General features: G+C 33.4%; 2 protein-coding genes across 2 annotated transcripts in view; one reads left to right on the forward strand and one right to left on the reverse strand.

The window, feature by feature from the left end:
• The window catches only part of nvy (CBFA2/RUNX1 partner transcriptional co-repressor nervy), a 216,353-nt gene that overhangs the window by 183,308 nt on the left and 5,742 nt on the right, over nucleotides 1–27,303 (forward strand). The window contains exon 7 of the mRNA XM_085961023.1: nucleotides 25,985–26,421. Coding sequence (XP_085817149.1) covers nucleotides 25,985–26,421 — 437 coding nt within the window. The remainder of the gene's footprint in view (nucleotides 1–25,984; nucleotides 26,422–27,303) is intronic.
• On the reverse strand, nucleotides 735–13,133 carry LOC147077952 (phospholipase A1-like). The gene is made up of 6 exons (XM_085961026.1): nucleotides 13,032–13,133; nucleotides 6,752–6,927; nucleotides 5,024–5,130; nucleotides 3,955–4,228; nucleotides 3,107–3,349; nucleotides 735–2,111 (listed from the first exon to the last, which is right to left on the reverse strand). The coding sequence occupies exons 2-6, from the start codon at nucleotides 6,924–6,926 to the stop codon at nucleotides 1,783–1,785; spliced, it is 1,128 nt and encodes a 375-aa protein (XP_085817152.1). The 5' UTR covers nucleotide 6,927; nucleotides 13,032–13,133; the 3' UTR covers nucleotides 735–1,782.

A 27,303-nucleotide genomic window follows, 5' to 3' on the forward strand; every position in this document is an offset into this window, starting at 1 on the left:
AATTAGTCAATTATTTTTTTAGTATAAACATATAAAAACACAACTTAATTATTAGTAGGTAGGTTTATCCACTTCTCTTAAATACTTATCATCTTCATCTAAACAAATACAAATATATCTATAGCAGAAAGAATCGACAAGTTGGGCACAACGTGTAAGGATAATAAAATTAACCGATGGGCGAGGGAACTAAACTTATAATAGTCTGCGACGTGGTAATGTTCGATAAACAAATTAAATGACAATGATCTAGGCATATACGACAACATAATTGCCGAAGAAATTCAGTCATATAGCGATACTAGGAAACTCAACATTAATAAGAACTGACTTACCTTTACTAGTGTGGTATAACAGAGTACAAAACTCAAATGTGGAAAATTGTGTGATTAACTTATAAACATGTTAAACAATATGTTATTTTACGTCTGTCTGATAATGTTTATTAAAGTTTGACACGTAAACGTCACGCCCATTCAATATTTGCGAACAGTCGACTCGCTTTGTGTTCCTTGGTTTTATGACCTAAAATAACAATGCGGACCCTGCTTCAAAACTGCTACCACGCCCCGTAGGGTAAGTCAATTTTCATTCAATTTGTGTTCCGTGAGTGGTATTTAAAAAAGAACAACCTCAACCAATGAGGAGGTGCTTAAAACTATACAACTGATTTTTCTCGCCGAGTTACCAGAATTTGTACGTACATGTCATTAGGATCGAAAGAAACATTAAATAGTTGTTAATTTTTATATTGATTATTTTAATAATAAAATTTACATAATGGAAATTGGGAGATTTAGAGACCTACTCAATTATTTTTTATTTGAATTTATAAAATGTATAATGCAATATTTTATATTGTATTTGATTATCCATTATCTACATAAAAATACATTACAACAAGGTACTGTCAAAACTCGACTTTTTTACTCGTTCATTGATTGATCGTCCATTAGTCAGTAATAGTGCAGATAAATTGGACAACTTTACTTGTCCATAGACTGAAACCACGTGCGGTTTTGTAGAGTGACATATTAAACTTCATGAATATATATTTTCACTACAATACACTAAAACAAAAAAATCTGTCAATACAAACCTCCACTCTGTGGAGGCTCACGCGATCTTATTAGGATTGGACATGGTCAATATATGTATACAGAATATAAATTATACAGTCAGACGCTTATAGACTTAGTGTAAATATATTTATATTAGACAGAAATCATAAGTTTAGTATCATGGGCATGGCTCACATACAACTCACAGACAACTCCATAATTCAAATGGATGTATTAAAAATTGAAAAAAGTATACAAAAAACACTAAATAATTTGGAAAACGCTACTTTAGAGCGTCACACTGCCTTTATCCTTAGCAATAGGTAAGGGGCTCGCCAAATATCCTCTGGGGGCCCGCTTCAGGATGTGGGGGCCATGATTATAGTACACGGTTCAAAACCGCATACGGTTTCCGCCTGTATGGATATTTTACTCGGACATTTGACTCGTCAATGGAACGTCTCCATCGTGTGATAAGAGGAATGGAAAAAAAAACTTAGGAAGGTCTTCATTTTAACGTGGATTGGTGGCGGTTGCTGATGAGTTTGATAAAGTGGAATATTACATATTTTAACGCAGTTATCTTGATAACATCAACAGTAAAGTTACATACAAAACAATACTAAATAAATAGTCAGATGATATTATTAAAAACGAACAAAAATACAATTACTTAGCAGGTACAGTAAGTTTATCGATAACTCTTGACTATTGCTCATCTTCATCCGAGCACCGGAACTAAGTTTTTCAAAGTGGTCTTGGGCACGGTGGAGATACCTCCTTCCTTCAAACCATACGGCGACGAGCCAGCCGTCCTCAGAAAATAGACTCCTCGCGCTGATTTGTCGCAGTCCTTGCCCATGAAGGCGCGGGGTTCTTTTTCGCACTCGCCCTTCTGGAACTTTGCCCACGAGGCGCATTTAACGGCAGGAAAAGCGTCGCCGATCTTTAAGGATTCGGAAAATAGTTTCCAGGCTCTGCTGTGGCTGCATGGGGGGATCGTGCATCCGGGCTGCGCCTCTCCTGAGTTAGGGAAAAAGTCCACGTGTCCTAATGGTAAAAAGAAACATGTTGATCATCGTGTATTGAATACCTATTAATTTTTCATTGTTTAAATTTAATATTAAATTTATGCACCCTGTGGTGTGATAATAATAAGGTGTTCTGATAAGCTAGTTGAATTTATTTTTGAACAGAGAATTTAATTTAAGTAACTATTTATTATTTGTATCGTTAAAATAATTTAACATTTTATAATTTGATAATATAAATATCTGTATTCGTGTATATTCTTTACCAGTCAACAATGTCTTTGTATGTTAAAAATATGCCTAAAACCGTCAGGAGTGATGCTAGAATTATTATTAATAGTAAACTTTTGGTTTGTTGCGAAGAAGAAAAAAAGCCAATACAATATTTAAACAAGCCCCTAGCACGCGTTGCCGCCATGACGGGTACGTCAAAATGCAGTGTTGTAATACTACAAATATTTCCCCAAATACTGGGATTTGTGTTTGTATCTAGGGGCGGCAGGTTATATGAAAGTATGGTGAAGCAGGCAAGTATGGGGATAAAGTATGGTCAGGCAGGCTGGTAATCAATTTGCGGCAAAATTTCCACGTTAACATTATATTATATTGGTACGTTGTAATGACCAAAGTAAATCTTCCGTGATGCCCTGCATTTTTTGTATATTATCGTGTAGCTATGTCTCGTAAGTTGTCGGCTATTGTTGGCCGGCTTCATTCAGTTGTATGAGAAAGCCTTACCTCCTTACCCCTCTTTTTATTTAATACCTCTATGGTTTGCATATTATGTAGCTGTGTGCATCGTAATCGTATTTCATTAATATTTTTAGATATATAATTAAGTATAAATGATCATTCAAGTACACTGGCAGTGTCATAATAAATTGGGAAGAAGAATATTTTCGTCATTAAACCAATTATTACGTAGATATAAAATTTACAACAATGCTTAAGGTAGTAGGTATATAGAAAGATAGTATATACTAATAAGTAATCGATATCATAATACGATCTTACCGAGTGGTTCAATGATTCCAAATACTCCGGCATCAGAGTGGATAACATCGACGAAGTCAGCGTCAGTGGATTTGAGCTTGAGATCAGATTCTTCCTTGAAGAAGCAGGGGCCTGCAGGATCGAGACCGGTTATTCTGGCGATGCTTTTGCCGGAGTGTTTCTTGTAAGCTTTACCAGCAAAACCGGCTATGTGCGCGCCCAGACTGTGACCCACGATGTGGATTTTGCTTCCGTCCACTCCACCTGGAACAATATATTTTTTTCGTGTTATAAAATTATCTAGGTAACCCGGGAATACAAAAATAATGCTGTATAGATAATACAATAATACGAGTATATACTACAATAGTCACAGTGTAGTGAAACAATCTTGAACTTGCGCAGATTGCGATTTTTATTGTGCGCACGAATTATATAATAATATGGTGAATTAAATTATTGTTACCAATACTAAAATATAGTTTAATAATAATTAATAATAAAATAATATCGTCACTGTTCTGGCAGAGAGCACTAATTCGAAAAAATGACATATTGAGTTAGAACCAAAATGTTCCTTATTTCAAACTTTACAGTCTGGAAACCTTCTTAATAAATAAACAGTCTTTATTTTAAAATCATCCTTTTTACGATTACTTAATAAATTCAAACGATAGACCATTATTTCAAACATTCAAACAACTTCAAAGTCAAATTACTCAAAACTAGTATTCTCCAGTTAGTGTGTTCTGCCAGAGCAGAGACGATATGTATGAAATGAATTATTGATTTTTTGGCATACGCTCTTTCACATTTCACATATTCAAAAAAATACCCATTATTCTTAAGTTATCAGTGTTATCACATACCTGCAGATAACTCTGCCAGAATTCTGCCAAGTTCAGTTCCAATAGCCCTAACGCAGGTGCTGGCCTTGAGGTAGAAATACTTGATCAATTTGCCAGAATCCAGAGCTAAAACGTTTGTGTCTCCGCGGTCCACCAATGCTTTGGCAACTTCCACGACTGCATCACCCACAGAACTGGAGAGGAATCCGTGCAGGAATATGGTCGTTGGAAGGTCTTTGTTGATCGTTGTGCCTGACAGAAGAATAGGAGTGACTTCGGTGATATTGAAGAGGGTCTGAAAAAATATAGCGTGTTCAGTTAAATTTTAAATAATAGCGACATTTAAAGTGAAATTTTATTACACAAAAAGGGCCCACCAGAAAATGCGACAATTATCACATGAAACACATTAAGAACCAGTCCTTTTCGGCAGTAGATGGAAAAAAATATTTCGCTGAAAACAACTAATAATTATTCGTGTTAGACCTTGTCCAGATGGCGCGTGTCTTACCGCGCTTTACGCGCGAGTACCAAAAAATGTGCTGCGCCCATATAACGCGATTAATTTGACAGTGAACAAGCTAGGTGACGTGATTCATTTTGAAATGACTATAAAAACGTCGCGCGAGTGCTTGCGATTGTTGCGCGACAGACGTCACGCCGTAAGTGCATGTGGACGGCTCAATAAGGTCACATGTATACCTAGAATGCGCGAGAGTTTTTACGCGCGAGTCAAATCGCGCTATCTGGACAAGGCCTGGCGTCGTGGGTATAAGCAAGTCAAGCATTGCATAGAGGCGGCTAATGAATGAACGAATATAAATTATTACAACTATTTCGAGCAGTGGGTTTTCGCATGAAGCAGACGATGCAATCGCTTTATTATCGACACATTAGATAATCATAATTTGTTATATCCACAAAATGTCTAACTCAAACAACTCAATTACAAAAATTAAAATGCATATCGTACCACTTTCAGACCAAACGGGCAGGGTTTATCTATTTATAATACCTATATATCAAATCGGCTCAAACATGTCGCTAATTATAAGACTAAGAAAATTATTTTTTTGTAAGAATTAATTACCTTTTCGATACCTTTCCACAATGCCACAGCCAACTTGGAGACGTCTGGTTCACTGCTTCCGGTGAGCTGTTTGGAGCTCACTCCAAGAATAGTTTTCACAATGTCACCTAGAATATAAATAATATGAGGTCAATTTAATTAAATAACGATGTTGTAGACGAGAAGGTTTGCTGTGCGGACATTCAATTTCGATTACAAGATGCTTAGGTATCCGGAAAAATTGTATTTATAAAAGTTATTGGAAGTCATCTTAACTCTTGCACTTCATTGCAATAACCATTAGAATAGATTGTGCCTACTATTGTTTTACTCCAACTAAACTTTCGAAGTTTAATTTAACTATACTTGAGAAAACACTGCCTTCTATTGATATGTTATGCAGTGTCGTACCAAGGTTTCTTTAGTTTCTTTCATATTTCCGCTTTTTTATTTTGTTGGGGCAGCAATTTCGAGCAGGCTTGCATAGGACATCCACACTTGGTGCGGCGGCCCTGGTTTTAAATGACTGATAGTTGTGCGCTTGTGCGCGCGCACACCTATCAAAATGTGCCCGCACACATGTTTTCATCCCCCGCACAGTCCTCACACAAAAATATTGTAAAAGAAAGCAACAATTCAAGTGAACAATACAATTGCTTGCACAGTTACATAATATGTATATTATAGTACAATAATTAGGTATAGAAAACTTATCCCCTACAAAATGTCAAAAAGGAGTGGATGTGATATTTCAAATGCGATCATTAAGAAGAAATTCTGCGATAAATTTTAATTGGAATGGCTATCTGGAATCGTCAAAACAGAAATGCCATCTTCAATGCATTCGCAAAAAGTAAGAATTGGTGATATATTTGTTTATTCGGAAACAGATGATTGTCAAATGCATCATATGCTTCGCAGCAATTATGCAAGAAGAATAATTCACGTCTGCAAAGAAGTGGATTGAATGGAGGTTGTATCTTTTAAAAAGGCATTTAAGTAAAAAAAGTACACCGGGATGCTGTTACGTAACTCAAAATAATAACGGAAACACCCGAAGAACGAATGAATAGGATTGAGATCGCTGAGCGCAAAAATCTGGTTGCGATCTAGTCAAAGTGTTGATAATGTACTATTGGCTATAAAAATAAAAGATTCTATGCTTTCTGTACAAGATATCCATAATCGCATTAAATACACAGATATTCCCGAAAGCTGGCGAAGTAAAAATTATACGTTCGAATTAGTCGAATGCAGTAAAAGATTTTTTTGACGAATTACGGAATTCTGCAAGTTTAGTATTTAATATATTTTATCAACGAATACTATCGATTTTTTTCTTTATTTCCTATTTTTTATTTACTTCAAAAATTATCGTTTGTGTTATTATTATATAAAATCACTGAAATTAATAAATACATTAAAATATAATTTTTAATGAAAAATTGTATGTGTGTGTCTATGGGGGGGGATGTGTAAATTTACCGCATCGGGTACGTATGTACGCCACTGCTCAAGTGAGTTGATGATCCGCACACATAATAGAACAATTAGAGGGAACGTTGGTTATGGTAGAGAAAAAAAGTAAGCGATTGAATAAAAATATTGTTAAAATCACGGTGGCTGGGGTCACGGCACATACATAGTCGCGAGAAGCAGAAACAGTGGGAACGATAGAGAAAGGCGTCTGAAAGAAAAACCTGCATATATACAAAGATGATGGTAAAACTCAAGATAGCCACTACTCACAATTCTGCAAAGTACTCGAAACAACCACCTTCTCCACTGGAGTAACTACAACTGTCACTGTCTTTTCTCCTGTAGTCTGGATGTTGGTGAAAAGTTTGCCAATCTGGCAGACTGTCGGGCTGGCCATCATCAGAGCACAGCATACTGCCAGCATAAATATGCTTGGATTAGACATCCTAAAAAAAATATTGATAAGTTTATATAGAAATTGATATAATCAGAGATATATCATTTTACAAATCGTGCTTCCTATGCAAACCATTTTTTTTTATACCTTTTCGTCAATATGTCATAAATTAATTTCCAATGTCGTTTAATACTTACTATATACCTACTCGATTTGCTAGTACTGCACTGTAAGTATCTGTCAAACTAATATGAGAGTATCCTACCATTTGTTTTATTCCATGACCTGACTAATATAAACGATTCCTTGATGTCCGTGTCAGTTTATTTGTGTTTGCGTGTATGTTTTCTCTACTGTATCGCTCTCTTCTACACATTAACTTATGTTATCTTTCATGCGATACCAGTGACGTACCGTAGGAGTAGGTAGGTAATGTTATAGGCATAATATATACTATATAATACATATAATATATATTATAGGTAGGTATATAATATATATATGAAGGCACATTATAAAGGGCGGCTAATGAAGGGACGAATATGAATATTACAAATTTTTGAGAGCAGTGGTGGTTTTCCACGAAGCAGACAAAAATCCTGACAACATAACTAGTGTTGTATTATAATACCCATTGTAATATTTATATGTTATAACGGACAAGGATGCCTCCATACCTGTCAGCGCCACAGACCTCCACGTACCTCAAAATCCCTCTATTTGAAAGTAGGTTTCGTGGAAATGGTCTAATAAAATTATCAGTAGATGGTGTTTATCGGTATATGATGTGGATGTCAATTAAAAAATGTTTGGTACGTATATTTCTATAGCTGAAAATAAATAATAAAATAGATAAGTAGGTACTATCATTTCCCTCCATTTTGGTAAGTGAAAAACATGCTGTCACTTTTATTTTGTTGTCTGGTTTTTCGTCTGGATTTTAGGACTTGGATGTGAACAAATAACACACCGGAATTATTTTGGAAACGGCAAGATATATTTAAGTTAATATTATATTATAATAGTTACATTTTTAATAACTTATTTTACGGAGGACGAAATGTACGTGCTTGCGATTTAGCTGTTTGCAGCGTTCTGCCCGCCATCTTGTGTTTCGCATTCAACCAGAAGCATTGTCAAAAAGGCGACGTTGCAAATATTTTTCAACCGTCATAAGGTACGGCATTGCCGGCTCTATTATTTTTATTATTTATTTTCGTAATCAGCGCTTTACTATTTGTTGGATTTGATACCGACTCGGGCCACAGAGACAACCCCAAATGGGGACCATACGGGGGTGTAACAGTACCTTCATAAAATTTGAAACTAAAAATGAAAGGGGCGGCATTCTCAGCTTGCTTAAGGGCGGCACTTTGTCTATGGACGTCACTGTTCGTTACATACAGGTATATAGATAAATCAAGACACAGCAATATAAGTAATGCTTATAAGGAGGAATTTATCCAAACCAGAATTATTATTTCTAACATATTTTCGAATATTTATACGAATACTTTTTTCAAATGTTACCAACAATGAGGTTATTCTGCCAAAAGGTAATGCAAATTGCATAATATTATACTCAATAATTATTGCGGTTTTTTTTATAGATAAATCTGCATAATAATATGCAGACGCTTAACAGTGATGCATTTAAATAATTAGAATAATCTCCGTTCATTTTATAATATTACAATTCTTAGATTTCTGACGAAAACAAGGTAAACGAGATTATTTATAATGTATACTGTATGTATACCTATGTATGTTCATGTAGTAATTTGTAATAAAGCTAGAATGCGTTGTTTCTTTGCAGATTAAATTGATCTGATCACGATTCTTCGATGATTATATAGGTACATATTATGTAAGACTGCATACTTACTGATTTATAGAAAAAAGTAATTGAAAAGAAAATTCTATGATGTTAGTTGACATTGCATAGTATTATTGTACATAATTAAATTTATAAATAATGGTATTCACCAAATACACTTACTAATTAGGTTATGATACGATATTATTTGTTCAATTCATAAAACCATTGCCACATTTCAGTTTCATTCAAATTTAGGTTCCGTCTAAAACACGTTAAAGAAGATTTTCTTTAACGTGTTTTATTGTGTCTCATATTCCGTCAATCAAACGACATACCACCAGATTTTCTGGTTACATAAAACGTAGTCCACAGTAGGGATTCCAATCCCGGGATCCAGGACTATTTTCGATACCTATGAATCCCGGGATTGATAAACATAATCCCGAAACTTTCGGGATTGATTTTTTTATCAATTTTTATGAAAAATAAAATAAAAACGGAAATATAACAGAAACAATATTTTTAATAACAAATAATTACATTAGAAATAAACTGAGTTTTAATGATATTTGATTTATTACACATGTGTTGCTAATTAATTTTATTAAAGCTTGGAAAACAACAATGGCACGCATTTTTAATAAAGTGATTCCACCATGATCCCGTTATACGGCAGTTTCATATTTGGCTGACTAATTAGATTTATGAAGCGGAAAGGCCATAATTCCATGATTATTTACTTCACTATTTTAAATTTCGCTAACCCATTCATTAAGTTTTAAATATTATTTATATTAAAATATTATTTACTCCATTTAACCTATGTATTTCCAAGATCGAACGTACAAAATATTAACATTAAATATCTTAACTAGTATAAATTATACTATATTTATTTTTGACCGATTTTATCAATGTTATTTGTATCTATATATAAAAAAAATATATCAACAATGGAAAAAAATGCCAATCCCGGGATCGTCAAATTGTAATCCCGAAATCCCCGGATCAAAATTTTGGCTCGGGATTGGATTCCCTAGTCCACAGCAATATACATCAACTTTGTGAATATAATATGTCTTCATACGCAGGTAAAATCGTGGTAAATCGTATAGTATTAAATAAATTATTGCAAAATATGAATAATTTTAACACGAATGTAATAATTTATGTGGTATTTGTTAAATTTGCAATAGGTATGTGCAACACTGATATTCCTCATGTGAAGACTTTGAATATTTTGCCCTGTAAACTACAATATTATATTATATACTTAATATACTTAATAATATGATATTATTAGATAATGCTGAAAAACTTAATAAAACTGTATCTGTTCCCAAACCAGAGGATGGGGGATAATTGCTACGGACATCGCAATTTTAATGTCCTCAAGTTTTAACTCTGATACAAAAAATGCATACCTTGTTCGCAATGCATACATTATCAAATCTCATTGTTTTACAAAATATGACGATCAACAAAAATAGTGTTTATTATTTTTGAACTTCGTATTCATTAGTATCGTTACAAATTATTGATAGTTAGTAGTAGTTCGCCAGACCAACACAAATAATGCTCGAGCTTTTAGCAGAAAGCAACCAGCATAATCATATCCTTTGGGATCTGTCACTATAATAATTATTAGTTGTTATAGGCGAAAGATCGCGATTTAATTTTCTTACAATCGAACTTAGTGAATACCTAATTGACCACGTCATATTATTATGTACATAACAATTATATTATTGTAGTGATTTTAGGTAAGGTTTAGTTAAGATATTCCTGACATTAAATAATGTGGTATACCTATTTATAATAATTCGTGAAAAATTCTTGATTTCGATATGGGTAGGTAAACGATTTTACTGTATTATGTAATTTTAGCGTATGATAAATACAAACTATTGATATCATTTTAATTTGACGGTTAGTTTTGCAGAAAATAAATATTATCAGAACTTATCTCGGTTAACAGAGAGAAATTATGTTCAAACTTTCCTAATTAAAAAAAAAAGTATGTGCTTATCGCAAATGGACCATGGGCTACAGATTTTTTTTTTATTATATAATTTATCTGAAACTAGCGTTAGCCAGTCTCTTCGTCCGCGTGAAATGCTTAAATAAAAGGCTGAGTTTAAGAATGTTGGTGGTAGGCGCGAGTTCATATTATTCCCTCATCTCACCTGACACCTCCACCGCAGTTGGTACTGGTCACTATACGTGCCCGTGATGAATTCTTGCAAGTGCGTTATTTTCGAAAAGTTTTTACTTTAACTTCGGAACCTTTTAAGATATCGAAATATAACTCTACTAACTTGGTAGGTATATACATACCAAAAATCTAGTCGTAAGTGTCACTAACAGAAGAATAAAGAGAAAACATATAGATATAAAGAAAAAGAAAAAGGTGTGTGTACTTATGTACGCGCGTTAGAAGTTATACCTACTTCTTTGGCGTAACAAAAACAAAACTTGTGATAAACTAGATTCTTTGACTAGCTCTTAATTATGTTGTTAAATTACACACTCAAGAAAAAGGACCGCTTATTGGAACGCCGTCTGACGTTTCATCGTTTGTTTACGTAAGGAATTGAAAATGGCCGACAATAATAAGTTCGCTGCCTAGGCAACGGAACAATTCTTAACTATATAATATTATACTGTATAATCGGTTGCAGTATCATACTGTGGCGTAAAGGTAGTGCGTTCGGCTGATAACCAAACAATCGGTGGTTCGAATCCAATCGAGTGCGTTTTTTTTCGTGTGAAAAAATAAATTATATGTTACATGTCACACGCCAAAAATACACTCTGATCTGATTTCCCAAACGTGCCAAAATAAGTATTACTTCAAAAAGATTACCTACATATTATTATTATTATTATTATATATTTTCAAATTACAAATGACACATAAAGGACATCAGATGAGTAACGTTTAATAAAAGTGAGGGTTTAAGAACTATCAGACTCAGACAAAATATTATATCAGTGGGGAAGTATGGAGGTAGGCTGTAGTGACATAAATAGAACACACTACCTACACTCTGTCAGTCATAATTATTTGTTTACATCGAATAAATACAAATTGCAGATGGAATTGGTTAGTTTTATTTTTAAAATTAATTAAGCCCTGACGCAACCATAATAGTAGAGGTAGGCTGTGGAGATAGATCCGTCAAAAATAATACAACCTTTTTCAAACATACATTTTTTTTAAAACTAAGAATACAAATTGCATATTATGGTTTTTAAATTTCGAATAAGCCCTACCTAATAAAATCGTAATAGACAAAAAAATATTCTTCTATCTATAAAATATCTAAATGCATTATATATTTTATAGATATAACAATATTTTTACTTGATATTACTGTGGTTTGCTACAAGATTTAATTGAATTTTAAAAAAGTAATCAAATCCATCTGCTAATTGTATTTTTAGCTCAATGAAAACAAATAAGTATGACTGACTAAGTTTAGTGTGCACTATTTATGTCGGATCTCTGCAGCCTACCTCCACCCTTCACCATTTATATATTATTATAAAACCACATAATTATATTCTTGCATTCTTATATTAAATAGTAATAGGTAGCTGTAAATATTATTGTCACCATATTTGTTGTAATTGTACACTCAAATCGATTAACATTTGTTTACCTAACATTTGTATTGAAAGTAATCTAAGCACACAATTTACTAATAGTTATAGTGTTCTGGAATTAAGCAGAGCTAACGTGACTATTGTTACGGTTTCTATCGTTGACTATAAATTACATATTATAATATTCTTGTTTCGTGTCGTTTAAATGTATAGTTGACCATAACAAAGAATTAATAGGCTTAATATGGATAACAACCATTCCCAGTAAAAAAATCTTTCAATATAAACTTTCTTCCTTCTTCACTTTTTGGGTGCCTATATGCTACGCACAGGAGCAAAATACTATCATTTTTTTTATATTTTTAATATACTTACCTAGAAGAATTAAATAAAATGAACAAACTATATGATTAATTAATTCATACATTTTGCTGCTGAACACTCGGAGACAAATTATGATAATTTTATTGATTACTAAGAAAAAATCATGACACTCATGGTTTATAAACTATTTTCCTGTATACTGTGCGCATACAGATTAAACTCCTGTTTCCTACGTGCAAAATATAAATTATTCAACTTCGAAGATGTCATCGACACTATTTCAATACAATATAATTTACACATGTTTATCCGTAGCCTTACTAGGGTCAATTTCGTTCAGTATAGTGTTATTAAAAGCTAAACATTATTAATATTTATTAAATAAAAAGTGTTTTAAATACCTTGAACTGTGTAATAAATTTGTCCGGTCTAAAGATGACAAATTTTCATGAACGTTGTTGACCTGTTGAGTGATATCGTGCAACTGAAGTGGCGACTGTATTAATTGCGAATCTTATAATACTATAATTATATACATTCTGCCGACCTTTAAGTGTTTATTGTCAACACCAAAATTAACAACGTTGGAGCGCTCCAGTGACGTCCGGTGACGGCAGGCTGAGAATTACCCTCTTTTGTTAATTAATTGCTTATTCTTCTTAACTCTTCATCTTTTATAAAGCTCATGAGAAGACAATTCTAAAACGACCAGTCGTTTAGTTCTACAATATTTTTGTCGTAATGACCCTCTTCACAGCTTCACAATCTGTCGTTAATATGCTGACCAACGCGTATGCCACCCTCTTCATAATGATGAACACTACGTTACCAGAAATATTTGCCTGACTGGGCAATTGTGAAAGCCAGCATAAGAGTGTTTTCATTCAAATCCGAAAACGTTAGCTGCCACGTATTTGGATAACTTTTGGTAAAAGCAGTGACGTCCCTAGATAAAATGCCGCCCCTAAGCAGCGCCAAAATGCCGCCTCATTTGTTCATACATTATTTTTATCATCCTTTCATGAGTCCAATATCTAAGAAATGCGTTGTATGGATACATTACTAACCAAATATCAGAGTAATTTTATTATTCGCAAATCTGCACGTGTCGTTTCTGGTCACCAATGACGTCGAAGAACAACGGAAGTATACTAGATATCGCAAACCCGACAAGACCAGTGAGCTGATTTTTTTAATGGAAAGATATTTTCGTTGTTACTAAGTTAAGGTACTTATTTATTTCTAAATATTCCAAATGATTTTCCTCGATTTGCCGCCCTTCGAGTAACTGCCGCCCCCAAGCGACGCTCAATCTGCCTACCCCCACGGGACGTCACTGGGTAAAAGTAAACATTAAAATCATATTGAAGAAGAAATAACGTGACGAAGAGATACCTATCAGTTTATTTTAACCATGCTTGAAAGATGCACATTCACACCAAGGCAGCGAAAAAAATGAGCAAACTATAAAGTTTTGAGAGTGCACTTCTTCCAGTTTCATCATAGTTATATTCGCATCACCAATATTCATAAGATTTAATTTTTTTCTACATATTGAATTGATTAAAATAAACGGGTAAATAAATTACTATTTCGTTCCAAAACGAAGTGCATATTTGGGTACAGAGAGGAGGTTATAATATCAACACACTCATTTGCAGATAATGTTTGCTAACCATTCACTCAGTTCATTAATACCTTTCTCAAACAAAACGTTAGTAGGTATGAGCAAATCGCGGATTTCGAAACCACTACACACGGTCCTGGAGAGGGGCGATGTGCCACTACTCCACTGTGGGAATAATAATAAAAATTACTTAACTGGCCCCAAAGACTGTCAGCTACTCTATGGTCGACTACACAATCTATCATTCAGACGTGTAGCTCTCCCAATCTTGAAACACCCTTTCCCCTATTAAATTATAATTCCACCTGTTAGTTTTTGAAAATAATGTTAATTATCTTGATTGCCATGTTTGGTGTTGTTTTACCGAACCATAGACGCACACAGAAACATTGTACCCATAATAATTTATTATTGATATTTAATGCGGGGAGGGGGTTAAAAAATCGGTACTGTTCGGTTATACGGAATACAGCGGAAAACACATTTTGAAAATAGCCGATAAACTGGATTATTTGTTAGGTTAACCTAACCAAACCTAACCTATCCCAACCTAACCTAACCCAACCCAACCTAACCTAAACTAACCCAAACTAACAAATTTAATAATCCAGTATATCGGGTATTTTCAAAATATGTTTTCCGCTGTATTCCGTATAAAGCCTCAATTACATTGAGCTTCTTTACGAGCTGTGTGTTGGCGAATTTATAATCTGCCTGTAAAGAAGCTCAATGTAATTGAGGCTTAACCGAACAGTACCAAAAAATCTAGCTTGCCACTAACTTCCGCATTTACCTACCCATCCTACCACATAATAATATAGCTTCTCGTCACTACAACCGCGGATCTCCCCTCTCTCATTTTCTGTAAGTTCTTCATACCCGGACCCAAACCCCCCCCCCCCCCGTTATGTGCGCGCCTGCCGGGCCAATTATTCGTCAAAGAACTTATCTTCGAATATCGGATGTTCTTTCCTTGATTCTCTCTATGGTTCCACGTCTTGCGTCTGTACTAATTATTCATAACTGTGACTTTTACAATAATTGAATTGTACGAGGAAATTTTAGTTATTTCTGACAATATTGCTTGGCCTTGGATATGTTTTTCAGCGCGAAGAAGTCTCTCGACGAGATCAAGGAAAATATTGTAAATATTATCGGCAATGTTCATTCCCAAATACTTAGGGTTGGATTATATTTTAACTCTGACCCAACTAGGTATTGCCATCGTTACGAATGGTACACTACCCATATTTTGTAAAATATCTTATAATAATATTACATGACAATTATTAAACAACAGTATATTTCATTTGTATAATAGATATCTACTAAAAGTATGTTCAATAATATTAATAATCAAATTTTACCTGATTAGCAAAAATCAGGTTTCTGCATCATTATTATTATTATTTTCCTGACATTAACAAAAATACTACTTATTTTTAAACAAAAATGTTTAAAACATAAAACAAAAGAGTATTTAAGGATAATTACAAGATAAAAAGAACTTTTTATATACTTACAACGTTTTTAAATTTTCTGTTGAATCATGTAAACTTGACTAGCTTAAACGATTAAAAAAATTGTACTATTGATTTCCATAGTAACGCACGTATATATTAATATATTAGTTGCTAGGACCCCAGACCCCTAACAACCAATAATGATGTCGAAATAACTTTTCATACAAAACAGAATTAACTAAAAATGAATTCAATTCTACATAAAGATGGCTAAAAGTATTAAAAAAATGCATTGGCATCGTGTTCTGATATATTCTAAATGTTTCAAATGTCTAGCTAGATAAAAATCGATTGCAAGATTTGTACCGGACAAAGAACCACCGGACAAATAAGAATACGAGCTAAGAAAGACGTTGTAATAAAATAAATTGAGTGAGAATAAATTGATTCTTACCTACGTATATCGTACTGACTACTAACTGACATAATAAAATTATTATTATTAGTATCAAAAAACGTGGAAATAATAGGATTGCAATTATATTAGGGCTTGCTACTGATTATTATTTCGCTATATGCATCAATCATAGGTAGGTATGTATTAATAATTATAACATTGAGTTATACCAGGGCTCGAAATGGACGGGAGCGCACCGGAGCGCCGTTCCTGTTCGTGAAATCGGTAAAATTATCGCTCCGTCCCGTGGAAAAAAATAATTTAACTGTCTAAGCTAGATAGGCCATATAATAGAAAATCTAACACACTCATTTTTATGAAATACACATAAAATTTGATAAGTAGGTATGTAAATATCTTCAGAAAACTGTCGAGCGCTCCGGTTCGTAAAATTTTCCATTTCGAGCACTGAGTTATACACCATAGTCTGCTTAGTGAACTTAAAAAAATTAACATCGTCAGAACTAATTTAGGTGGTAATAATTTATTATATAATTATAAAGTATTTTTGACCTCAGCGTAATTAGTGAATCCTTCATCTTCTTTTCATATTATAGAGTGATAAAAAATATTAAGCATTTCATTTATTGTTCAATTATATTACAGATAATCAAACATCAATTCACTGGCTATTATGGATTATTGAAAAAGACAAATAATATCCTTCGGTGCAATATAATATCAGGAAGTAAAAGCATATTAATTAATGTTTTGATATTGTTATTTGTAGGCATGAACACATTATAAAATAATATATTTTTACAGTACTTATAATATTTTGTAGGTATGTACATTAAAAATAAATAAAATGATTCATTTCCCTAAACACTTTAATTCGTTGTATATGCAGATAAAGCTTTCATAATTATACATAATATATTCAATTTAAGATGAAAAATGTTACCATGTCTAATGAACACAGATTTTATCATTCATCTTTAGTAGCAAGACCACGTAATGTGCCCTGAGATTCATTAATTTGCTCGAACCACGCCGAAATAAAAAAAAAAAAATTAAGAGAAGCATTGTTTTTTATGCAATGAAATTTCATTATTTCGTTAGATCATGATTTCCCAAAGCGGGTGCTGAAGAGATTTGTAGGAAGGCGTTAAAGTGCAATTGATTAATGCGGGTTTTAGATCAGCGCTCGAAATGGAAGATTTTACGAACCGGAGCGCTTGATAATTTTCCGAAAATATTTCCATATTATTTATGTAATAATTATATGTATCATAATATTTATCATATACCTTCCAAGCTCGGCTGGTCAAATGAATTGACTGTCTTTAAAATTATGGCAAGCAAGATTAGGGCATAATGTTGAGGTTTACGTCATAAATATATTTTTTTTACTATAAATTCGACAAGTAGCGTACTTATAAACTTTTTTAAAAAAATATGAAGTAAATTAATTTTATGACTTTTTAATACTCCACGAGACGGGCCGATAATTTTGGAGGTTTGACGAACAGGAGCTGCGCTCCGGTGCGTTCCGGTCCATTTCGAGCACTGTTTTAGATACATTCTTAATTGATGGAGAATTAAAACTTGCAGTAACAAGGAGAATTATTTTTCTATCGACAACGGAAGAATTTAAAAAAGCACTAATTGCAAAAACAGACCCACGCGTTATCGTGGATTAAATTAGGCGGTGATAAGAGATTTTTTTATTGCATTTCCGTCATCCTAATTAGTTGACCATTGATTTTGTGCGGTCATATTTTTTTTTGACTAAAAACAGGAACTGACTATAAATAGTTGACCGCGGATATCTCAGTATGCTGTTGACAAAACAATATAAAGCCTATTATGGATAAATTGGTAGTAAGTATAAAGTACACCCCATTGTTCATCATTCTAATATATAATTTTTGTGATTTGAATAAGTACCTACCATAATAATAGGAAATCTAATGTGTGTTTGTGCACTTTCAGATTGTATTTTTTTTTAAACAGTTTTCCATTTCAATTCCAAGTTGTTTCATCTCCCAACTAGGTAGGTTTTTTAAATTAAAAAATACACATAATTACATAAATAGTTTGGTGAAAATAAAAACAATCCCCTTACAATTATTTCAATATTAGTGGATGGGCGCTGAAAAATATCTTTGAAAAGGGGGCGGTGAGCCAAAAAAGTTTGGGAAACTATTAGGTAAAACAGCACGAAACATCGCAGACAATTATTATTGTACGAACCTAAGTAAATAAACAAAGAAAAAAACTGAAAAAACACAACATTAATTTTTAATTAAGTACAAACAATGCTGCCAATGCAGGGAATATGATTTTACGTAACAAAAATGGGACACAATTCACAAAGGATCATATTTTATGATTAGATATAGGTCATTGGCTCTAATTATTGCATTATTGGAATAAATTATAATAATATTTTGATTTTGACAGCTACGAAATAGGACCACATAATCTAAAAATACTAGAGATGGGCTTGACTAATAACATTTCAATGAACGGGTGACGACGATTGCGCATCATATTATTATTAATTAAATATTATGGTTGTATTTTAATGCATACGTTGATAAATCACTATTTCCTCTCGATGAACCTTTGTATTATGGAGGCAACTAGTCAGACATTTTTTACGAGGATTGTTTGTTAGCTAGTTTGACAACCTATCACATACATTGATTGCATTGGTCCCATATATTATAATATAGGTAAAATTGGCCTAACCACGGGACTTGAGCCTAGAACAAGAATAGAACGCCTAAAGTTTCCTCGGTAGGGGCGGCGTATTATTTTATAAAAATAAACCTATTGAACATACATAGCAATATTATTATAAATCATAATTAATTTACCCGTGCAGGCCCGGTTTGAAAAGGCCCAAACCAATCGCCTTATTTGTAAAATATAATAATATATAAATCGAATAATAATTCGAAATGTCAAAACATCCACTTTCCCGCCAACGGCGCCTGTCACCGAGCTTCCGAACAAAGAACACAGAGGGCGGACTCTCATAGTGGCAGCCCTGCCGGTGACGTCACTAACATGAACATAACAACAATTCGAAATTCGAATGCCAAATTCAAAAGAGCTTTCAATATTATATTTGACCTGTCGCTTGGAGTATGGCAAATGGCAATATACAGAGTGCTTACGCAAACAATCATAATATACCATACCAGATAATAGTCGTGGAAGTAAGAATTAGTGTTTGTTTCATAATCTGCTTTAATAAAATGATGTAGATAGTTCATGGTCTGCTGGCCCTCTATTCTACACAACTTTTTGCTGTTAAGACGGGTGCAAAATGTAATCCATAACCATACTATAAATTTATCCCTAAACACTCACATATGCTTTTCCTGGACTGTAGCATAATGCAGCCGCATATGAAAACTACAACTAGATAAATTTTTAGGTCGACACGACCACACTTTTTAGCTCACGGCGCCTTAAGTTTAAAAAGGTTTTTTTTTATTTGATAAGTTTTACCTTTATGGTTTTTTCCATACAAACACCGAAGAGCGATGAATAGTTTACTCATTGTTTGTTATTCAACAAACAAGTGGCAGTTATACCCCGTTTACACGTGCATGGATTTACTACTATTGACAGTAAGTATTTTCGCGGCCATAACAAGAAAAAGTATGAGTTAATATGTATTATTTTTTTTTAAATTTATTTAGGTCAACCAACAGGATCAATCACATATTATGATACAAAATATGAATACAACATAGAAAAAAATATATGGAAGCTTCTGAATTTTCATGCGACAGTATGGATTTTTTCGATCTGCGCCTGCGCAGTAGAACGATAGTGGCGAACCTACCGGCAAAAAAACGAACTATACTCATTTTGAGGATAACCGATTTTCACTACCTCTCAAATAGTAGGTAGGTACTATAAAATGACAACATCGCGCTTCGCTTACTCTTGAAGAATGAGATTGGAGAGACAGACAGCACTTTTACGTGTAAACAGTTATTGTCACGACAGTTTAAAATACGCACTATTGCTGCCAGTAAATACATGCACGTGTAGGTACAGGCGCTTTTACGACAAACTGACGTGAATGAATGATTTTAACATCAAAACCACAGCAGGTTTCATCTGGCAGAAGGATATTATATTCAACAACATTGATTAAAATCGATTTTTTCTAAACGTTGATTCATTTTATGTATATCGTAGGGAGGCTTTAAATCAGCAGGCGCTTTTGACATCCGCCTACGTGTAACACCGCTGAAATTAACACCTATTATGACCCATGTTATATGCGTAATTATTACACCACCTGGATACATTTACCCCAGTTCACTCTATAGTGTAGTATTATTTCCGGAACACGCTGTAAGATTTAAAGGGGAGAGTAGATTAAAAACTCAAAGAGAGATTTGAATAATAATATTTTCTGCGATGTAAATAAATACCGCGCGCTTTTTAAGCAAAGGATTCGGTTTAACGGTTGAGGAAATTGATATTGAAATGAGTGACATATTTCAATCTGGCAGTGAGAAAAATCTGTTGTACCTACCTAAATCAAATTATTTTATAAAATACTAGAGGGATTAACTAGTTAGTATCTACAATTACGTGAACATTCACAGAGTTTATCTCTACGAAATCTAATAAAAGTAAATTCGGACGTTATACTTAATCTTAATTAACTAATTCGATTTAAGGGAAAGTGTCAAAAATTTAGAAATTCATATTTAATAATATGAAGTCATTCGATGTATTTTGTTTGAGTTTTTTATATAAGCTTCAAACACTAAATAATTCTCTATACTATTTACATAAATTTGTGTAAGATATTTTGTTGGAATCGTATTGGATCCGGATTAGAATTCAGTGCTTCTCAATATTATATAGGTATTTTATAGTATATAAACATTACTTATATAAATATTAATTTAATACAATAGTGTTGAAAAGGAAATGTTCCCTCAAAATATTGAAAGGTTTGAGTGTCGAGTATTACACACATAGTTTCGTTGGTTATCAAAGGGTAATCAGTACGTCCCATGAGGGTAGGTAGGCAGGTCATGCGTTCTTTAGGGGCGGTACATTATCGTAGGCGGCAAATGAAGAAACGAATACGATCATTATAACTTTGGAAAACGGTGGCGGATGTCTATTAAGTGAATTTCGTTAGGAAGTAGGTACCGACATCTTAGTTTTTAAAAAGGGGTGAACTTTTCAGCGCCTCAGACCTTCACGTACCTACCTAAAACCGCCGCTGTTTGGTAGTAGGTTTCGTAGAAATGCTCTGCTCACCGGTAGATGGTATGTAAATGTAGGTAACTAGTTATTTTCATGATTTTTGTTGTCTGTTTAATATATACGAAAATGAAGATAAAATAAAGTAGGTACAACTAAAGGAATGTACTTAACAATTTTTTCATACAATGTGAGGTTAAAAATTAAAAGAAACGGCATTCCAAATCTGCCTAAGGGCGGTTCCTATATCTCTCAGATTGGCGAAAATATTTCGTGTTCTTCATTATACATAGTATGTTGTTGCCGACCAACCGCGCAAAAACTCTGTAATGATCATTTCAACAACAAAAAACCCACCCTACCTCGCTGGAAACTTTAGATTTCAAGTTGTATTTTATACTAAAAATTATTATCGTGCGCCTAAATAAAATTTGGAATATTAAAATCTGTAAAGCGAATTTTAGCTACGCTCTCAGAGGCGGCCATAGACAATACAATCCAACTGCCAACTAGAATATGTTATGGCGCCAATAATAATGGCTGCAGATGATGTACGAATTTTGATTAAGTGTCGTGGGCAAATATGTCGGCCGATTGTAGTCCCGTGTGCCGGCCAAACAAATTGTTTTGTCGATTCCGTGGCGATAGTCCGGCGCCTGATTTTGATGGGTGCTTTTAATCAATATGACAAAGAGAACCGCCATTGGAGTAGGCAGCTTTTACCTACATACAACATGCCAATGCCATTATTGTGATGTGGTGGCGCTGCGGCTTCGTATGTCAACATCATGAATATTTGGCGGGATGTATTGCCTGCTTTAGCTTTATAATGAGTATGGCTGTTCGCCCCAAACTGTTTTAGAACGTGAATAAATTGGCTACGAATAGGATTAATAATTATAAAATAATAACATACCTACAATAATGGGGATACATAGACAAATTTAATAGAGTATTAGCAATAACTATCCAATATAAATTGCTTCAATTACTATTTACATCTCGATATTTTTTAGGTAAACATGCCTAGATATTTGATGAAAACATTCTAGAAGAGTATTATATAATACAATATAGTGAGGGTGATTGTTTATTTACCCAAGCATGTTACCAACTATTATTTAATGTACCTATTACCAGCTAATTATTGTTAAAGTAACCACAAAATTGCTACATCAAGGTAATATTGTGATTTGTTTTCCTACCAATTATTTCATTTTACGTTTAATACAATATTATAGGCATTACCGTGGTTTAAATGCAAATGGGCTATCCGCTATGGTACCGCTATATATGGGTACCCAACCTTTTTGAGATTGGGAGCTACTTTTTATCTTAATTTTCATGGCGATCGACTTCTAATAAGAATCTTATAAGAGTTTTTGTTGTTGCTTTTTTAGTTCTTCAAAGTTACAAATATTTATTTTAAAAGGTTAAAAATCGTTAAATCTTCAAAAACATAATATTTTTTTGTAGATATGGGGAAGCAAGAAACAATAGAAAAATCTTCATCCAAGTTTTCTTTAATTCAAATATATGTAAGTATTTTATCAATATGCATAATTAGTGAGATATTTGACATTGTGTATGTGTCATTGGCAATCTTAAAATAATTCCGCTTATAAAATTACCTACTTGTTGCATAACACAAACAGTCATCAAGGCGATCGATCATCCGTCAAATGTGTTCGATATTTGAATTTAATAAATTTCATATGGGAAAATGAAGATTTACATAAATATGTAGGTACTTCGAAAAGAAGATAAAATCCGCAGATATATTATGTACGTCCTTTAAATATTAGTAGGTATTTTTCTGGATTCAGTACTTTCCATACTTATATCAGAAGATTTCAATTGTGTCAACAGTGACGTCCCGTGGGGGTAGGCAGATTGAGCGTCGCTTGGGGGCGGCAGTCACTCGAAGGGCGGCAAATCGTGGAGAATCATTTGGTATAATATAATATAAAAATAGGCACCTAAACTTAGCAACAACGAAAATATCTTTCCACTAAAAAATCAGCACAGTGGTTGGCAACAAAATGTATTAATTAACATAAAAGGTTTAACAGTTGTCAGGTGTATCTTTTAAGGACCTCAGACTCTGGTGTTTTGTGTAAGAGTCTAACTCAGTTATATTATATTTATGCGCTTTTTATATATAAATTTAATTTTGTATGTTTTAGTGTTATTATTTTGTTAGTAATGTATACATACAACACATTTTTTAGATGTTGAAAGTATGGTAAAAAATACTGCATAAAAAATGGGGCGGAATTTTGGCGCTGCCTAGGGGCGGCATTTTGTCTAGGGATCTCACTGTGTGTCAACGTAAAGTCATTTTGCAATTAAATCAACACGGTAATTCGAAAATCCCCACATCCATTGGAAAAATCATTACGATGGTTTGGGCTAGACTTTGAACATTATTTTAATTAAAAACATAAAAAAAAAATATTGATTTATAAGTAAAAATGTAAGAAATAAGTACTTAGGTAGGTAACTAAAAATTCATAAATTTCTAAATCTTATTTTTATCAAATCGAAATTCAATGTTGTGACCATACTGAAACTAATACATTGATTATCTGATAGACTTGACAATAGACTTAGATATTCGTATCACAATTTACCATAAATTATAATTAGTGCGTTCTTTTCGAGAAATTATGTCTTCTAACATAGGAACCTTTTAAAATATCGAGATGAATCTCTACTAAATTGGTAGAACTCGTCACCATTAGTCCAGTCAGGTCCGGTCTTAGGGCGTTTGGACCTACTGGGCCTAAACGGACCTCGCGGCGAAGGGCGTCTCGCCGTAAGTGGCTTCGGGAGTCGCAATAAAAAATATTTAAAAAAATAAAAGGATTGATTAAACACGGTAGGTACTTAATTGCTGTTAAATATTTAAATAAGTATAAAACATTTTAAATGTGATTACATTGTATCTACAATATTATCATAGAATTCTTGCTAAACATCGAGAAAAACATATTTCTAATAAAGTTAGTCAATACATAACTAAACTGAAATTGATATATATATACCAATATACCTATATTAAACATACTATTATTCAAAATAAACTCATTGGCATAAGAAATGAAATACAACACAATAAATACTATTAGTCGAATTAATACAAGCTGTCAATGTTTTACTGGTTTGAATTTTTCCAGATAGGTTTTTAATTGTTGGATACATACTGAAAAAGCCATTTTTATGATGAAAATTTAAAAAAACCCGTCTTGATTAGTCAGTTTTGATATATAATCAAAATACCCAGTTAATAATTGATACAATATCTATAGATAAGGAGGATAAGGAGGAGGAGGAGGAAGATAAGAGGATTTAAAAAAAATTCAAATTAACAATAATTCACACTGATTAGACCTCCCACCACGGAAGAGAAATTAATAATGTTTGTATCTACCCACCGCCAACAATGATCTACCCCATACATACGGGCCTCGCGCACATTACCCAATCCGGCCTCGTACTTGCAAGGACCAACCCTGGGTCAAGCAGTTTTTGAGTTATAATAAAACAAACAGACAGCTGATAAAAAAGTGTGCAAAATGGAAAATATTTTGAAATCACAAACGCACACTGAAAATATAGATTTAGTTGACACCGAAAAACTGATGCAACTATTAAGGGCGGACGTCCTCAGCGTGGGTCAACGCGCGTGTTTGAACATGTACCTAACCATTTTTTTTAAACGGTACAAACACGCGCGTTAACATCATTTTACTCCCTACTTCAATTATAGTTTTTCAATTTATGGCTACGGCCATATGTTGTAGCCTAACCACTGGGGAATGCCAAAAGAAATGGCGTATTTCAAAAAACACTACCTTATTCTTAGGTCAATAATTATTATAAAGCAATCATTATTCGTAGGATGTTTATCACACTTGAATGGTCAAAGGTATAGCTTATAATTAGTATCTTTAGAATTATCTTCAAATGTGTTAATCTTGCCCATTTTTTGAATAATAAAATGCCTAATTCTTGTCAAATTTGGGATCACAGAGATTATCAATAATATAATTTTGTATCGTAAATATTTCACTATAATAATGTCGACATAAATTATACTGATGGTTTTATAAATGCGTTTGAAAATTAATAAATGTAAAAAATCTTAACACCACTGCACAGTTATGTACTGAAATATGACTATATTCTAAAACATTAGAGCGAGAGGCTTAAAAGAATACGATTTTATGTAATAAAAATACTTTATGCAGTCATCAAATGTTTAAAATAAATATAAAGGATAATAAGGCTTCAAAATTATATAAATAGATTATCCATAACGTTTAAGGAATGTCCAGGATCATGCTTTGAAAATATAACAAAAGCTCCATTTTTACCTACGCTGAGCATGTCCCCCATTAACAAATAAAACTAGTCATTTCGATGTATTTATCGATTTTGTATATTTGAAATGCTCAAATTTTAAATTCTGATATCGAAACCATCACCATTCAATGAATACAGTTATAATAATATTGGCTTATAAACTTTTAACATTCTAATTGTTTATATAATAATATAATTATTAATTTAAAATTAATCTATTATTTTATTTTTCTTTGTCCACAGATACTACGATGGTCCTACACCCCAGACCAACGGCGTGTCTCATCACCCGTCAGGAATAAGCGGGGATCCATCCGACTACCAACCCCAACCGAAACGAGCTCATCCATCAGCACCCGGACTCCTCATAAACCCATCTCCCCTAATGACATTCCCTCTCCAATCAGCCCACGCGCACCTCTTCGAATACCCGCATCCGTACCATCTCAACTATCACAGTCAGGCATCTCTAGAGACTCCTAGTTTTCAGGATCCCAGGAGGGATCCGCAGCTGGCGAGGGATGGAGCGGCCGGCTCTGCAGGGGCTGGTCTTTTGTTGAATTCGGGGCCCCAGGGCTCCAAGAGTGACGAGGAATGGAAGAACATCAATACGATGTTGAATTGCATACTGTCAATGGTGGAGAAGACGAAGAGAGCATTGGCTATTCTGCAGCAACGAGGTACACATTTAATAAAATATTGTGTGTACAGAGCATTTTCTATTTTTTTTTATTCATTTCCCCGAGTATGAAACTGTTTGTAAATACCTACACTTCCTTAGTTGGCTGTAACCAACCGGTGTTTTGTCAGATCTATTCCGTTAATTTTAATACTTTTTAATGCAGCCCGAGTTGGGGCGCAAAACTGTAATTTCGAAATAATATGCACACATAAAATTTTAAGTAAATTAAGTAAATTTTCGTATATCGAGAATCAGTGCTAATTAATATAGTGTGCATAAGTTTACTAACTGGTCAATGAACTGGTTTTCAGAATAATAATACCTACCTAGTAATGCACGTGTGTAATTTTTAACCTTCGAAATATTAAATAAAAGCTGACCAGGGCTATAAATGTACCGGAACGCACCAGAGCGCCGTTCCGGTTCTAAAATCCCCAAAGTTATCGCTCTTGGAAAAAATAGTTTAACCATCTGAGCTATATAACAAAATATCTAACACACTTATTTTTATAAAATGCACATACTTACAATTAAATAACTATATTAATATTTTCGTCAAATTAACGAGCGCTCCGGTTCGTAAAATTTTTCATTCCAGTGGGTCTATTCTATGCTTATCGACCGCTAAAGTGATAAAGTGAAAAATATTATCAAACTTAGGGTAGGTTTGTATCAAAATATTAGCACTTATTGTAACAATTACACGAAGCCGGTTTTTATTGTTGCAATAAGTGCTATATTTTAACAGCACCTATCTTGCTGCTGTTAAAATATCGCACTTATTGCAACAATAAAAACCGGCTTCGTGTAATTGTTACAATAAGTGCTAATATTTTGATACAAACCTACCCTAAGTTTGAAACTATTTATCAATTTAGTG

The sequence above is a fragment of the Rhyacophila brunnea genome, unplaced genomic scaffold (assembly GCF_057557595.1).
Source record: "Rhyacophila brunnea isolate RB1 unplaced genomic scaffold, BYU_Rbru_1.0 scaffold_12, whole genome shotgun sequence".
Classification (NCBI taxonomy): domain Eukaryota; kingdom Metazoa; phylum Arthropoda; class Insecta; order Trichoptera; family Rhyacophilidae; genus Rhyacophila; species Rhyacophila brunnea.

Bases quoted from the DNA above. Each gene is read 5' to 3' on its own strand.
- LOC147077952 (XM_085961026.1), bottom strand. From the start codon at position 6,926: ATGTCTAATCCAAGCATATTTATGCTGGCAGTATGCTGTGCTCTGATG. The intron at 5,131-6,751 runs GTGAGTAGTGGC...TTTATATTCTAG, and splicing joins TTCGAGTACTTTGCAGAATT to GTGACATTGTGAAAACTATT. The intron at 3,350-3,954 runs GTATGTGATAAC...ATATTGTTCCAG, and splicing joins TCTGGCAGAGTTATCTGCAG to GTGGAGTGGACGGAAGCAAA.